This window comes from Neofelis nebulosa, chromosome 13, assembly GCF_028018385.1.
Source record: "Neofelis nebulosa isolate mNeoNeb1 chromosome 13, mNeoNeb1.pri, whole genome shotgun sequence".
NCBI classification, from domain to species: domain Eukaryota; kingdom Metazoa; phylum Chordata; class Mammalia; order Carnivora; family Felidae; genus Neofelis; species Neofelis nebulosa.
In genome coordinates, this window is record NC_080794.1 from 74324938 (window position 1) to 74337848 (window position 12911).

Below are 12911 nucleotides of genomic sequence, written 5' to 3' on the forward strand. Positions count from 1 at the left end.
TTCTAGGGAAGATGCGCTAATTTGTACTCTCAGCCCTGTATGTGTACCGGTTTTATTGCATCCTTTCCAATATTACCAACTAATGTTTAGTTGAACATCTTTCACAAGGTTAGCACATATCAGGTATTATGAGAGGCTTCCATTTGTACATAATATTTAAATTCACACAACAGCCCTGAGAAATAAATATGGTCACTGTTTTAGATATTGAAGAAAGTGATATTCAGAAAACTTAATTTGACCAAGATCACATACTAAAATGTTATCTCTGTTCTTTGTGTTCAGTGCCTTGTGCTTTTTCATCCTAACTACTTCCCAAGGACCTAACATTTACCTAACAGTATACTTTGCCTTTACCTAAATCACGTAGTATCTTAAATCATCTTTGCTAGAAATTAATGCAGCACAGCGAACACTGTGATGAATGAAATTTCATAACTTTCTTTTCATTTTTTTTCCTCCAAAATGTTAAGTTTTCTGTCCTGGATTGATGAGCTTTTTTAAGTCCTGGGTCAGGGGTGGAGTGTGTATGAAAAGGTGAAATTGGTCATGAAGAAATAGAAGTGAGGTTAAAAATGGAACGCTTTGTGCCAAAGATAGATGCATTTTCGAAAATGCCATCTGGGCATTACAGAAGTATGCTATTATTTAATTCAAACCAGCTAGAATTCAGCAAGAAATGAATGCCAGCAATTATACGACTAGCTAATAAATATAATTTCATGGTATTCGGTAAGATATCCCTAAGTGTTAATTGTAACAGGAGCAGTTAAATTCTTTATACCAGTTAAATTCTTTGGCTATGAAAGCATAACAGTTTTTAATCACCTGGTAACTTTGGGCATTATTAAATATATGGAGATTGGATTGGAAGACACGGTAGAAGCAATGGAAAAGTCTGGCCAGACTGGGTAATTTGTTTTAGACCTATGGAGAAATCTATTAGCCATTTCTTCTATAGACCAATTTGATTAGGAAGTAGGACAAGCTGTTCTTTCATTACTTACCCAAACCATACTGCACTTTGTATCAGTTATTTGGCTGTCTGCAGCACATAGATTAGAATAAAGGGCTTTCTTAGTGTTTGTGAATGTTGCGGATTGCTGATTAGTAATTAAAGTACTGAATGAAGAAAATTAGGCCAAAAATGAATGGCAATGAGAAAGTCTTAATTCTGTGATACAGATGTTAGAAACAGATTGTCTTGAGCAGCCCATTCAACGCAGTGACATTCTACATGGCCATGGAGTGCTTGCCTTCCATGTAAAACTCAAGTCAAATGCCTTAGAGATGGTTTCCTCTCCCGTGCCTTGTGATGTAGCTGTATGGGTATTAATTTAGTGAAATATCCTGTCTGCCAGGTGTGGGAACTAGCTGATTTTATTGTAATACCAGATCATTACTTAATTCATATGCAACAGAGTGCAGCACATGGAAAGCATTATAAATCTATTTACAATGTGGCTGGTCTGATGATAACATTGTATTAAATTCCCAGGTGAGGCAATTTAAGCAATTGCTTTGCCATGTGCACGCGGTGGAAATTAAATTCTCATATACACTTTAGTAATAAACCAACTGCATTGTTATGCTTATGCTAGTGGTGGGTTGTAGAATCTTCACTCTGACTATGTATATACCCTGTTTCACACATAGAATCATATAGGGGGCTGCACCACAGATCCCAGTTCTTAATTAGTTTCAGCTCAGTTAATTCATTTTGTTTCTAGTTTAGCAGTGCCTGTCCAGAAACATATTCAGTTCAGTTGGGAAACATTAAGGCTTGGGTCAAGTAGACAGATTGTTTCAAGCCAAATTTCCAGACAGAGCTGGGCAAGTGTATCTGTTTGAACTTGGCTTTAAGAAAATCAGCCAATCAGTATGCATATACCAAGTGAAAACTGCTTGGAATTTGAAATTCTCACCTTCATAACCAAAGACTCATTTTTGTCATCAGTTTATAAAAGGCATTCAAACTTTCTGTGTCTGACTTTTTAGGGATAATAATCAATTGTTAATTTGCCGTATTTTTTCCTCTAATTCTGTAGATTTTTCTGCCCAACTGCATCTCGTCCACCTAAGTGTAATATATAAGTTACAAAGAATAAGCTTTACAAAAACACACAACTAAAAGTGAGGAATGCTCTTATATTTAATTCTGTGTGTGTGTGTGTGTGTGTGTGTGTGTGTGTGTGTCTGTCTGTGTGTGTCTGTCTGTGTGTGTCTGTGTGTGTGGCAAAAATTGTCAGTTGAAGCTTCCCACCCTTATGGTACAGACCTGAAATTGCAATAGATTACAAACTGCATAGAGCTTCTGTCTTCTCCAGAAGCCACATATAAAGCACCAGTAGACAGTGGTAACTGACAACTAAGACTAAAAATGTTGACAATTTCTTGATTTGCCTGGTTAGCTTATGTATAGAAGTCATTAACTATTTATAAAATGCATTATGAATTGGGTTCCTTCAAACTGTAGCTGAGTGTGTGACATTTCCAGCTCAAATTCTCATGCTTGCATTTGGCTAAAGTACAGATTTTATACAACTGATAATAAAGTAAAAATATTTTAGTTAATCAAGATACAGTAGGTGTTTCAGTTTCATTAACTTTAAATCATCTGAATTAAAATATTCATAGTACTTAGTAATGTCGAGTGAGGTTATTAAAAATTCCACCAAAGGTAAAATTATTTATTGATGCTTTGGAAGGAAACTATCGGTACAATAAGCAGTTTGTCATTCAAAGGAATTTGCCTTTTTTGGTATTCAGTCAGTTTAGTGATGATCCTGCAGGCTAAATTATGGCTGATTACAATCAGCTTACTTAAAATTTCAAACCACAAAAATATTAGGAGAAAATACCAATGTCAGGCATTTAAATGCAACTCTCAATAAAACAGTCTTGATCTTAAAAATATATATATTTGTAAAATGATATTCGAGGGTAAAGAGTTCGATTTTCTGCACCGACTGTGTCATTTTCATGAGGAACTATTTCTGATACTGGGAATGAGTTTTTTTATTCTTTAAGAGAAGTTAGTTCGATCAGAGAACATTTCGTAAACTCAGCATATCATCTGCTTAATTACATCCAGAAAGCCGTCCAAATGACCAATGTTTACCGTCCCAATAGTAAAGACTGACATTTATAGAGACCACCCTTCAACTGCGGATAAATCCTTATTTCTCCTCTGTTGCTGAGTGTGTACACTCTTAATTGCTGGTTTTCAAAAGCAATGAATTCTCACCAAAACAAGATTAGATATTTAGGGATACATGTTTGTAATTTTCTTCTTCTTTTGAAGTTCAGCAAATCAAAATGAGAATATAATGTGATTGAACAATCTATGCCAATTTGTTGGTATTTTGGTGAAAGGGGAAAACACAAAAACAATCTCCGTATGATATTCTCGCATACTGTGGAATGTTTTAGTCCCCCATAGTGATAAAATGAATAATTAAAAAGGCAGCTCTGATACCACAGCCTGTTTAAAGGTTCTCATTTCCTTTAATGCTGTAAAATACTTTTGCTTAGCTAGTTTGGAACTACTGTAGTGGGGATCTCCAAATGGGCAAAAGAAAGGTTTGGCTTCATCTAAATATTGTAGGAAGGCCATGAGGTGGACTGACATTGCAGTTCCGCATTTTTCGAGATAATTCTGTATGAAGTCAATCGAAATAATTAACAGTCGGTTCAGTAAATACAATAAGAGAAGCGGGCTTAATATATGCTGTTTGTGGTGGTGAGAAGTCTGGCGTGTTCACAAAATGAATGAGTTGGCTCGCTCCTGAATTGTTAAGACATCTGATACAGATGTCATTACTGACCTCAGGCTAATGACTTAACTTTGGTACTTTGTCCTCGGCAACGTTGTTGGTTTTATTTATCTATTTACCGACTTGCTACATCTGCTCAGGTACAGAGACACCCTTGCAGCAAAGAAGGGGGACTTGGGGTAGAGACTCAGGGCAGAGAAGGGAGGCCATCATCTCCTTTCTGCTGAAACATTTTGCAATTTTTGCATCTTTTTCCTGGGTGCATTCAGAGGATAATATGATGGGGAGGAAATTTTGTGCTAGAATGAGTGTAGGTTCTAGTTTCAGTTTAACCAAAGCAATCTTTAGAATTCTATGAGACCTAAAAGTCCTTTTAAATCCTAGTGTGATTTCACATTTAAGACGGTGTGATCTCTATGTAGCAAAGCAGTGCTGTTTACTAGTATAAAAATCTAATTAAAAATCTTGTTGACTTCTGCTCGAGGATTCTGAATAGTTCTTTTTAAACTACATTAATTTTTCAGATCGCAGTTGAACAAGTATGAAATCTTAAGGCCTAAACTGTAGACTGCAAGTGAGAATAGGCTACTATTTCCCAGCTGCCATTTTTAAATTCACTCTTTTTGCTTAGTCCAGAAGCAAAAAAAGGCAGCCAAGTAACCTGTAAATCTGCATTTGAGTCTGAAACGGTGATGCTGAAGTAGGATCTGAGGATGGCGCCCTAGCTTCGCAACTGATTTTCGGAGCCTTTTAGCTTTTCCAAATGTATGTACGTTTAGATAATCCCTGAATTGCTTATAGACATGTCCCTCTGACTTTACAGGTAAAGGTCAACTCCCGTAAAACAGAATTTCACTGAGTGAAATGTTGACTCATAGCCCACTTTATTTACTGGGATTGAGAAAAGTTGACTCGTAGCCTACTTGCCTTTATGTACTGGGATTGGGAAATTTGATTTGTTTTAACACACGCGCGCACGCATACACACACACACACACACACACACACACTCCCATTACTTTTCCTTCAGCTATTATTTGAGGAGAGCTTGGAGACCTTTAAGTTATTGTTTGGAAACGGGATAGACTTTAAAATTCCATCTCTTTCTGGCTACTAACATCACAATAATGAAGGAAATATAGATGAACTATTGTCTAAGCATTCCAGTGTTCAGTTGGAGTCATAATATTATCCCAGAATCAGAGATTTTAAAAGACCTATATTATATAGTTCATTTCCTGCCACAATTTTAAAGACCCCCATATACACTTGTTTTAATTACAATCTGGTGAGTTTTGCAGATATACAGCTATAAAGCTGTATTTCCTTCAGTTTGGTGGTCTTATTTGTATGGCTACATATGGAATAACATACCAGTTCTGATCCGTTTGTGAATATTAATGGAGTACTTACACAATGCAGAGTTTTCCTTCATTATTGGCATCTGAAAAACTTCTAATTTACATTAAACTTCTCAAGTTCAAGAACTCTACACAACTTTGCTTTGCAGATTTTAGCAAATAGGTTTCCATTAGGGGGCTCTCGAGGTTTGAGATGATCAGCCTTGATACCAATAATGCTTCGAAGCCTTTACTTTCTAACGTTCATCTCGCTCTCTCCCTTTTTGTTTTGTTTTATAGAAAAGGTCACGGATCGCCTACAGTGACGAAGTACGGAATGAGCTCCTAGGGGATGATGGGAATTCCTCAGAGAACCAGGTAGAATGCTAATCAGGAAGGCCCGGTGGGTGGCTGGAGGGTGAAGGAGGTCACTGGCACACTGGGCTCTCAAGCTGCTCCTTAACAGTATTAGCAACAACTCATGTGGAAGCGATACTGTTTAATGCAAAGCTGGAGTCTTAATCAACTTCAAAATGTTTCTTGGAGATCTTACATTTAACCCTTTACCTTGTGATCACTGTCTGCTATCTTTTAAAAAAATCTTTTCTTCTCCTTTCTTTATTATTTAGTACTTAAGGAATAACTTGAAACACACTGTTTGCAGACAAAGCCAAGGTCTTCACCTCAAACACATGTAAAAGGAATAAAAAAGTACATAATGCAGCTTTGATAATAATGCAGTATAATTAAATCAACACTTGCAGCAAAACAAATGAAAGTAAGCTTTCAAAATTCAACAGGGCAGCTCAGTCTCCTATTGTGGAGCTGCTTAAAATACATTCACCAAAATGCAGACTGTGAGCACCAGTGTGGAGCTCAGATATTCAGAGGTCCGGCCTCCGTCAAATAAGAAGAAGAATAGGAAAAGTCTCTTCTACAGTTTAATATCTGCATAGGCAAAAAATAAGATGCAATTTCTTCTTAAAAGGGCCTTACAACTTGGCTGTCATTTCTCATTGGATCACACAGCAGTGTGATGAGTCTAATTAATGTCCCACTTCTTTCTTTGAATTAATACTGCAGACTTCATTAGTTCATGCAAATAATGTATATGACTTTTTTAAAAAGTCATCTCAGGGTAGAGATGACTTTTAAAATGTCACAAACAACACTAGTGACTTCCTCTCTTTGACACTTTTGGAGAAAATAAATAATGGGAACTTCAGAAGCAAGACCTGAGCGTGTTTATTCATATTCCTTTGGTAAGTATTGTAAAGGTCTTTACTCTGCCTAAATAAAAATGAACATAAATCATTCATGGAGTAAACCAAAACTTTAATAAGATAGTAAAACATAATATATTGGTACACAGTGGAAAACTTGCATAATTGTACTTACCATTTCAAATAGATTATATTATAGGTCTATATATGCTGAAACTATATTACTATCTACTCCAATGTTAATATGGTAAACGGGATGACACTCATGGGATTAAGGCCTCCATCTATCCAACCCCCCAAAAAGGGGAGAAGAGTCACCAAGCTGATTATGTTTGTTTTGGGAAAGATCTCACCTTAGCCACTTTTTGGATTTTATCAGCTTGAATTTAGAAATGTAAACATGTTAAGATTTGACTTGGGATTTCAGCTTTCCTGATTGGAATGTGAGAACAGCTAAGGGGGAAAGAAAAAAAAACAAACAAACAAGGAGCACAACAAACATAAAAGGGTGGTGGGATAAAGGGTTTTACTCATAATAGATTAAATAACATGAGGATGAGAGAAAAAATATTGTCTTCCTATTTAAAGTGAGTTTTAGATTGTTCATATCTCTCGAATGAATGAATCATAATTTCATTTCATATCTTTACTGCGAAAAAAAGCATTCTCTTTTTTGCAAAAAAAGTGAATGCATAGTTCCCATGTCAATTTTTTAGAAAGCTATAGATCTTTCCCTCATATGAAACTACTGCTTAATATAGAGGAAATAGAAAGGAAGGGGGTGTTCCTGTCTAACTCAGACTCCTTTATTGTAATAGATGCTGTAGTACTGTGACAGGAATCTCTCTCTCTCTTTTTTTTTTTTTTTTTAAGCATGTTCACTTCTCTTAATGGACATTTTATGTGCCTAAAACATTTGCCTTACACACATACAAGTGTGATTTTTTTATGCCTAAAGAAAAATACTCTGCAAAAATAGGTAGAGTTCATATTTTCTGAATTTTTCAAATTATATTCCTGTCACTTTAAAGTGATTTCGCAGAGATTTCCTCTGGACTTGTATAAATCAAACTTACAAATTCTGAATGTGCTTGGAGAACCTGAAGTTTAGTTATAAGGAGCTGTCATTTCAATAAATACAATATGATAAATTATAGTCATGAGACAATGTTACTGTTAGATTATTAGTTATGAGAACTTTTCAGTCCAAAATTCGAATTAGGTTTGAAAGTTCAAAGAGACCACACTTAACTTTTTGGACATTTTGTTGCCAACTGTAACAGAATTTCCATACCATAATGAAGTCATTAAATTTTGTTTGGGGGCTTTTTATCATAATGTATGAATTAAAATCCCTCAAACTAAAACACATCTCTCAGCCAGGAATGGTCACTTGAGAATAACTCTTTATTCTGCATCAGTATTCATTCAGACTACGGAATCAAAACAGAAGCCCTTTCTTTAAAGGAAGAAAAGATTTTAAGTTGTCTCTTTATATTTTTGTAGCTCAAGGACTATGAAGATAGTTTCTTTTCTGGGTACGATTACCTATCATTTACATAAGAAAATATTGTCAGCCCAAAACTAAGTATATCCTCAAGTTAATTGTTGATAAGTTGATTTTTCAGGACTTCTTAGCCATATAGTAGTTAAGATAAACTTTTAATATAGAGAGAAATCTTTGAGATAAAAAAATGAGACAAAAAAGCAGTATTTGTCTCACTGAAATTGGTATATATCTCAATTTTTAAAAATTATAGATCAGAAAAGGAAAATAATAAAGAATTATAGCAGTGGTTACAAATAGATAAAAATAACTACTGACTACTGACTAGTTATTTTCAATGCAACATGCACATCTTCCCTACAGTGGCTTCTTTGTAGAGATTTAGACAAATGTAAACGTCATAGCTATTATTTCACATTCTGGCCATTTGTAATGCATTTTTTTAGGCATTTAACACCTGATAGTTCATACGCATAATCTGCCAATTAACTATAAAGTATATTAATTTACTCTTATATAAACATTTCTGGCATCATTGGAAATTTCAAGATTTCAGCAATTAAGAATTTTTCAAGTGCGTCTTCAGTGTCCCTCCTACAGTATACAATTCTATTTAATTCCAAATTAGTGGCTTTGTGTAAATTCATTTCTAATTCATAGCCATCTCACACAATCAAATATGGCTCGTCCCTAGTTTACAAAGAAGGAACAAAATCACCTACTTTGCACATTTGAGTCTTGGTGGGTCATCAGCTTTCCAAGGACTATTGTCTTAGGCATTATCATTCTATTATTTTAAAATACCATGTTTTCCATTCCATATGGCAACATTTTAATTCTTTGAGAGAGTTGAGTTTTTGAAATGTAGTAGTGCTGTATTTAGAGTGGAAACTTTAATAATTATTACCTTGATTCAGTTTCATGAAAACCACTCTCAGGAAAGGGAAAGAAAAAAAAATCTTACAGAATTAAATCCCCTAATCCTCTTTATAGTGGAGTATGATGATGTGGCACACAAAATGTTCCAGACTCTATTTTTGAACCCTAATAGTCTCTCAATTTCCATATACACAATGATATTGATTGGTGAATAAATGTGAGTAAATGAAATTTTCATAAATCCTAAATAGAAGGTTCAAATCCATATCTAAGGAATAGGATATTCCTAAATGTGCCGAAATTTTTGTGGTAAAGTAATATTTAGCACATATGATTGCTTAATTTTTTAATACGAGGTTCTCTTAAGTTCCGATTTGGGCTTGCTGTGCATAAAGTGTGTCAAACTTCAGCTACAGACCAGGGGGTGAAGTCGGTCAATTTAATTCCCCAAGATCTAAAGAAGGTCGGTATCATTTCATATAGCCCTGGCAGAGCAGATCATTACCAGGCACAAATCTGTTCGTTACGTGCTGAGGGTTTATAGCAAAATAAATAGACTGTCATCATAAGTTCAGAAAATTGTGTGTTCGACCCACGATAATGTGTAAAGGGCGTTTAATAGAGTTCAGCATTTATTCGTTATCTGTATGCGGACAGAGACGGCAGTGGCGTTATCAGCTTTAAAAAAAAAAAAAAAATCGGTAGTTCTGGGGGTCACGTGACACACCTCACACACACAGGCGCGCGCGCATGAACCCTCACATGCTCTGCAGTGCAGTTTTGATTTTAGCCACAGCAGAAGGCTTAACCACAAGAGATTCCACTGGTTCAAACCAGCGTAAACCAGATTTTTTCAGCCCACAAAGGAACAGATTACCTCTTGTATCAAATTCTGCATTGGGGGGGAAAAAAAATCTTTGTTTCAAAAAAGACGTTGATTATCATAACCCAACATGGTGGCACGGCACATTTTCAAGTCGCCTATGATGGAGCTAGTAACTCCATAAAATACGAAATCGCGACTTTCAGTCTAGTCTAAGTAAGCATTGTTAGTTTTCAAACATAGACCATCTTTTGTTTACTTGAATGAAAATTCCCAGCCTAACTTAAAAAAAAAAAAAGATAAAGATTAAAACCCCTCCCATTACCTAGCTTAGCTACAAATCCCGTGTAGAGCTTGAATGCAGCCATGCGGCACAAACAAGATAGAACGTTTTTTGTTTGGAACCTATTGAAAAAACAAATGGGTAGCATTTTTAAACACTCATTGATTATGGCAGGGTGGCATGCCCCAAATGGTCTCAATTGCTGAGGAGTAGTTTTAAACTTTGGCCCTTTGAGTATCATAGTCAACTGAAGAAGGGTGCGCCCAGAAAGAAAAGATAGCTTGTGCGATCAATTCCCAGATCGTCTGTTTCTGAGAATTAATGTTTGCCTTTTTCTCTCATGATGTTCAGATAGCAGAGAAAAGATTCCTATGTATGTTAGGCCAGGTATTTTAGTTTCGAATTTTACTTTTTCTTGGGAAGAATGTGGTAGCTTTTCACATGAAACCAGATGCTTGACTCATAGACACTGGTCGGTGGCTGAGAGAATGAGTATATTAATTAAAAATAATTACAACTCCCAGTATGGTGTGAAAGGACAATGCTAAAAGTTTCATTTTCACTAAATGCCTTGTGAGACATTATGTAATATTCTGCACCCTCTTCATAAAAGATTCATAACAATTTTGAAATCTCATTCTTTTGCACTTGAAATACTTTTCACACATAACAAATGAAACAACAGAATGAGCGGAAATGCATACTGCCTTTCTTGAATTGGAGACAAAAACAGCATTAAGCATCGAGAGAGCCGGGCCATAGTAAACATGATACTTTTACAGAGACTTAGAGTGAGCAATTCATGGCACATTTCTCCCAAAGCAATAATTTAATTGATTGGCCTGTATATGTCAAGTGTTGTAACAGATGTTACAGATATTTGGATGTTTAGAAATTATCCGTTGTAGACTTGAATTGCCGAGGATGCAAATTTTAGACCTAGAATGTGGTTTATAGCCTTTCATAACATCGGTTTCAGTTTCTCTTCATCGCGGAAACTATGGCAGTCATCTCAACTATACGATATTTGATTTAGAAAACTGTGAAATACATCCACACCCCCAGCACACACATACACACACGCACAAATGAGTCAGATACATGGTTGTGTCCATTTTCTAGCTTCTAAAGAGTTAAAGTAACTTGTGTTATCTGCTAGATTGAAGGCAAATAAAAAATGTCCTACAAAGGAGAATTAAAACCTTATCCCAGGGAATTTACTAGCACGTAAAGAGTGGTTTTTCTGGTTTGACTTCAGTGAGAACACACTGCAGTAACAGACAACATGGCTTTAAGATGGCCCAGTTTACGAGATGAAGAAAATGGAAAAATGAAGAAACTTCAAAAACTAAAAAAATAGAAAACCACCATGTGATTGCAGTAGCCTCTTAAGCAAAACAAACCCTAGAAATCAACTCAGATATACACAGTATTTCTAAGGATAGTGAAATATTTTCTGATGCTATGTCCTAAATATTATCTCTCCCGGCATGCTTTATTCTCAGTTAAAATAATGTCACCTCCAAATACAATCGTATTACTAGAGTGGGCCCATCTATGATATTAACTAACAAAATTATTTGTTTTAAATATTTATTGGGACAAAAGCATGAACTATTAATCATTTTTATTTGTACAGGAAATCTGAAATCAGTTGTCAAGATTCAAAATAGAGAAACATCCTGAAAACTTGTATATACAAAACCTCTTCAGTGGTACATTCTTAGAAGAGAGGAACAGTAAACTTGTTTTCTTTCTTTATAATATAGACTTCTATGAAGTCGTTCCCCTTTATTTCATGATGGTGTCTTAGATGTACTTTAAAAGAGAATTTCACACTATTCTCTTTGTTTAATGTGACAGTGTGAGAAAGTGATCTTTATTCGTTCAAAAAACTCTGCATGTAGTCTCTGTTTAGGTTCTTTTAATGTGTTTGTCTGTGATTTTTAAATGCTAAACATGTAAACAGATAAATTGTCAATGTTAATTCTGTATCCTGTCACACAACTGATCTTTCTTTCCTGCCATTTCTTTCCTTTTTATCTTTTTTTTTTTTTTTGTGCATTCATGTTGCAGTTGATAAAATTACGTGAAGAGGTGAGTACTTCCTAGCTTGCTTTTTTTTTTTTTTTAATTCTGCTTTTCCCTTTAAAATTGAATTTCTAAATCTGAAGTAAGATCTTTGGGTTCATTTTTTCCAGGAAAATTTACACATAGCAAAATATTGATTATACTGTTAGAAATGTTCTTTGCTGACTATCTGTTAAAAAACAAGTAAACTCTAATCATGCTTAGGACAGTGGTCATTGTTGTTGCTTGGTATCTGGAGAAAATTCATATTTTAAAGGCCAAAAAAGGGAGGAAAAATATAAAGGGCTATCTTAAAACTTTACCTAAGTGTGGTTTTAATGTAAACTGACTTCAGATTTGTTTTATTTGTATGGATTTCTCAAAGAAGTCAATATGATTAAAATGTTTTTTTTCTGACATTCCAATTTACTGAAAACTCTTTTTAAATATACCCTTTTCCCTCACCCAAGATTCTTAGGTCCAACACAAGATACCATGAATCTGTTTTCCTTTTAGGGAAACACACATATGTTATAAATGCTCTACTAGTCTGTGTACACGGATTCTTAAGAATAGCCAAAGCTCTCCTCATTGTTAAACACTTTCCTTTTTGTAGGAAATAGCACCCACGTGAGTTCTCATTTTTCTGAGTTGCCGGTCTGTATTATAATGCAGCTCCAGACCTATTTGTGGCCCAGCAAATATTAACAGCAGTGTTTATAATTTTATTCCAGTATCGTTGAGGGATGCTGAATGAATTCTGGTCTTGTTTTTGTTCGTTTGTTTTTAATTAGGCCAAACTTAATAAATATACTTTTTTTCACAGGTAAAAGCAGTTATATTTTTTTTACTTGGTGACGTTGAGTTTTGTTACTTTTATACTAGGGCAGAAGATAATGGCCCATTTTGCAATTTAAAAGTTGTCTGATTGCTTCTAAGGAGGACTGTGAATTATTTTTGAGTTTAGATTGACTGCATTGATTTGGATTTTCCTAGAATTTTTTTTTATT

At 35.0% G+C, this 12911-nt stretch overlaps 1 protein-coding gene across 7 annotated transcripts in view; it reads left to right on the forward strand.

The window, feature by feature from the left end:
* The window catches only part of VTI1A (vesicle transport through interaction with t-SNAREs 1A), a 361308-nt gene that overhangs the window by 73886 nt on the left and 274511 nt on the right, over positions 1-12911 (forward strand). For 5 of the 7 annotated variants that reach the window (XM_058697777.1, XM_058697781.1, XM_058697780.1 and 2 more), the window contains exons 4-5: positions 5417-5494; positions 11908-11928. In XM_058697777.1, the coding sequence (XP_058553760.1) occupies positions 5417-5494; positions 11908-11928 (99 nt within the window). The remainder of the gene's footprint in view (positions 1-5416; positions 5495-11907; positions 11929-12911) is intronic. The other 2 variants (XM_058697778.1, XM_058697783.1) reach the window with 1 other exon arrangement.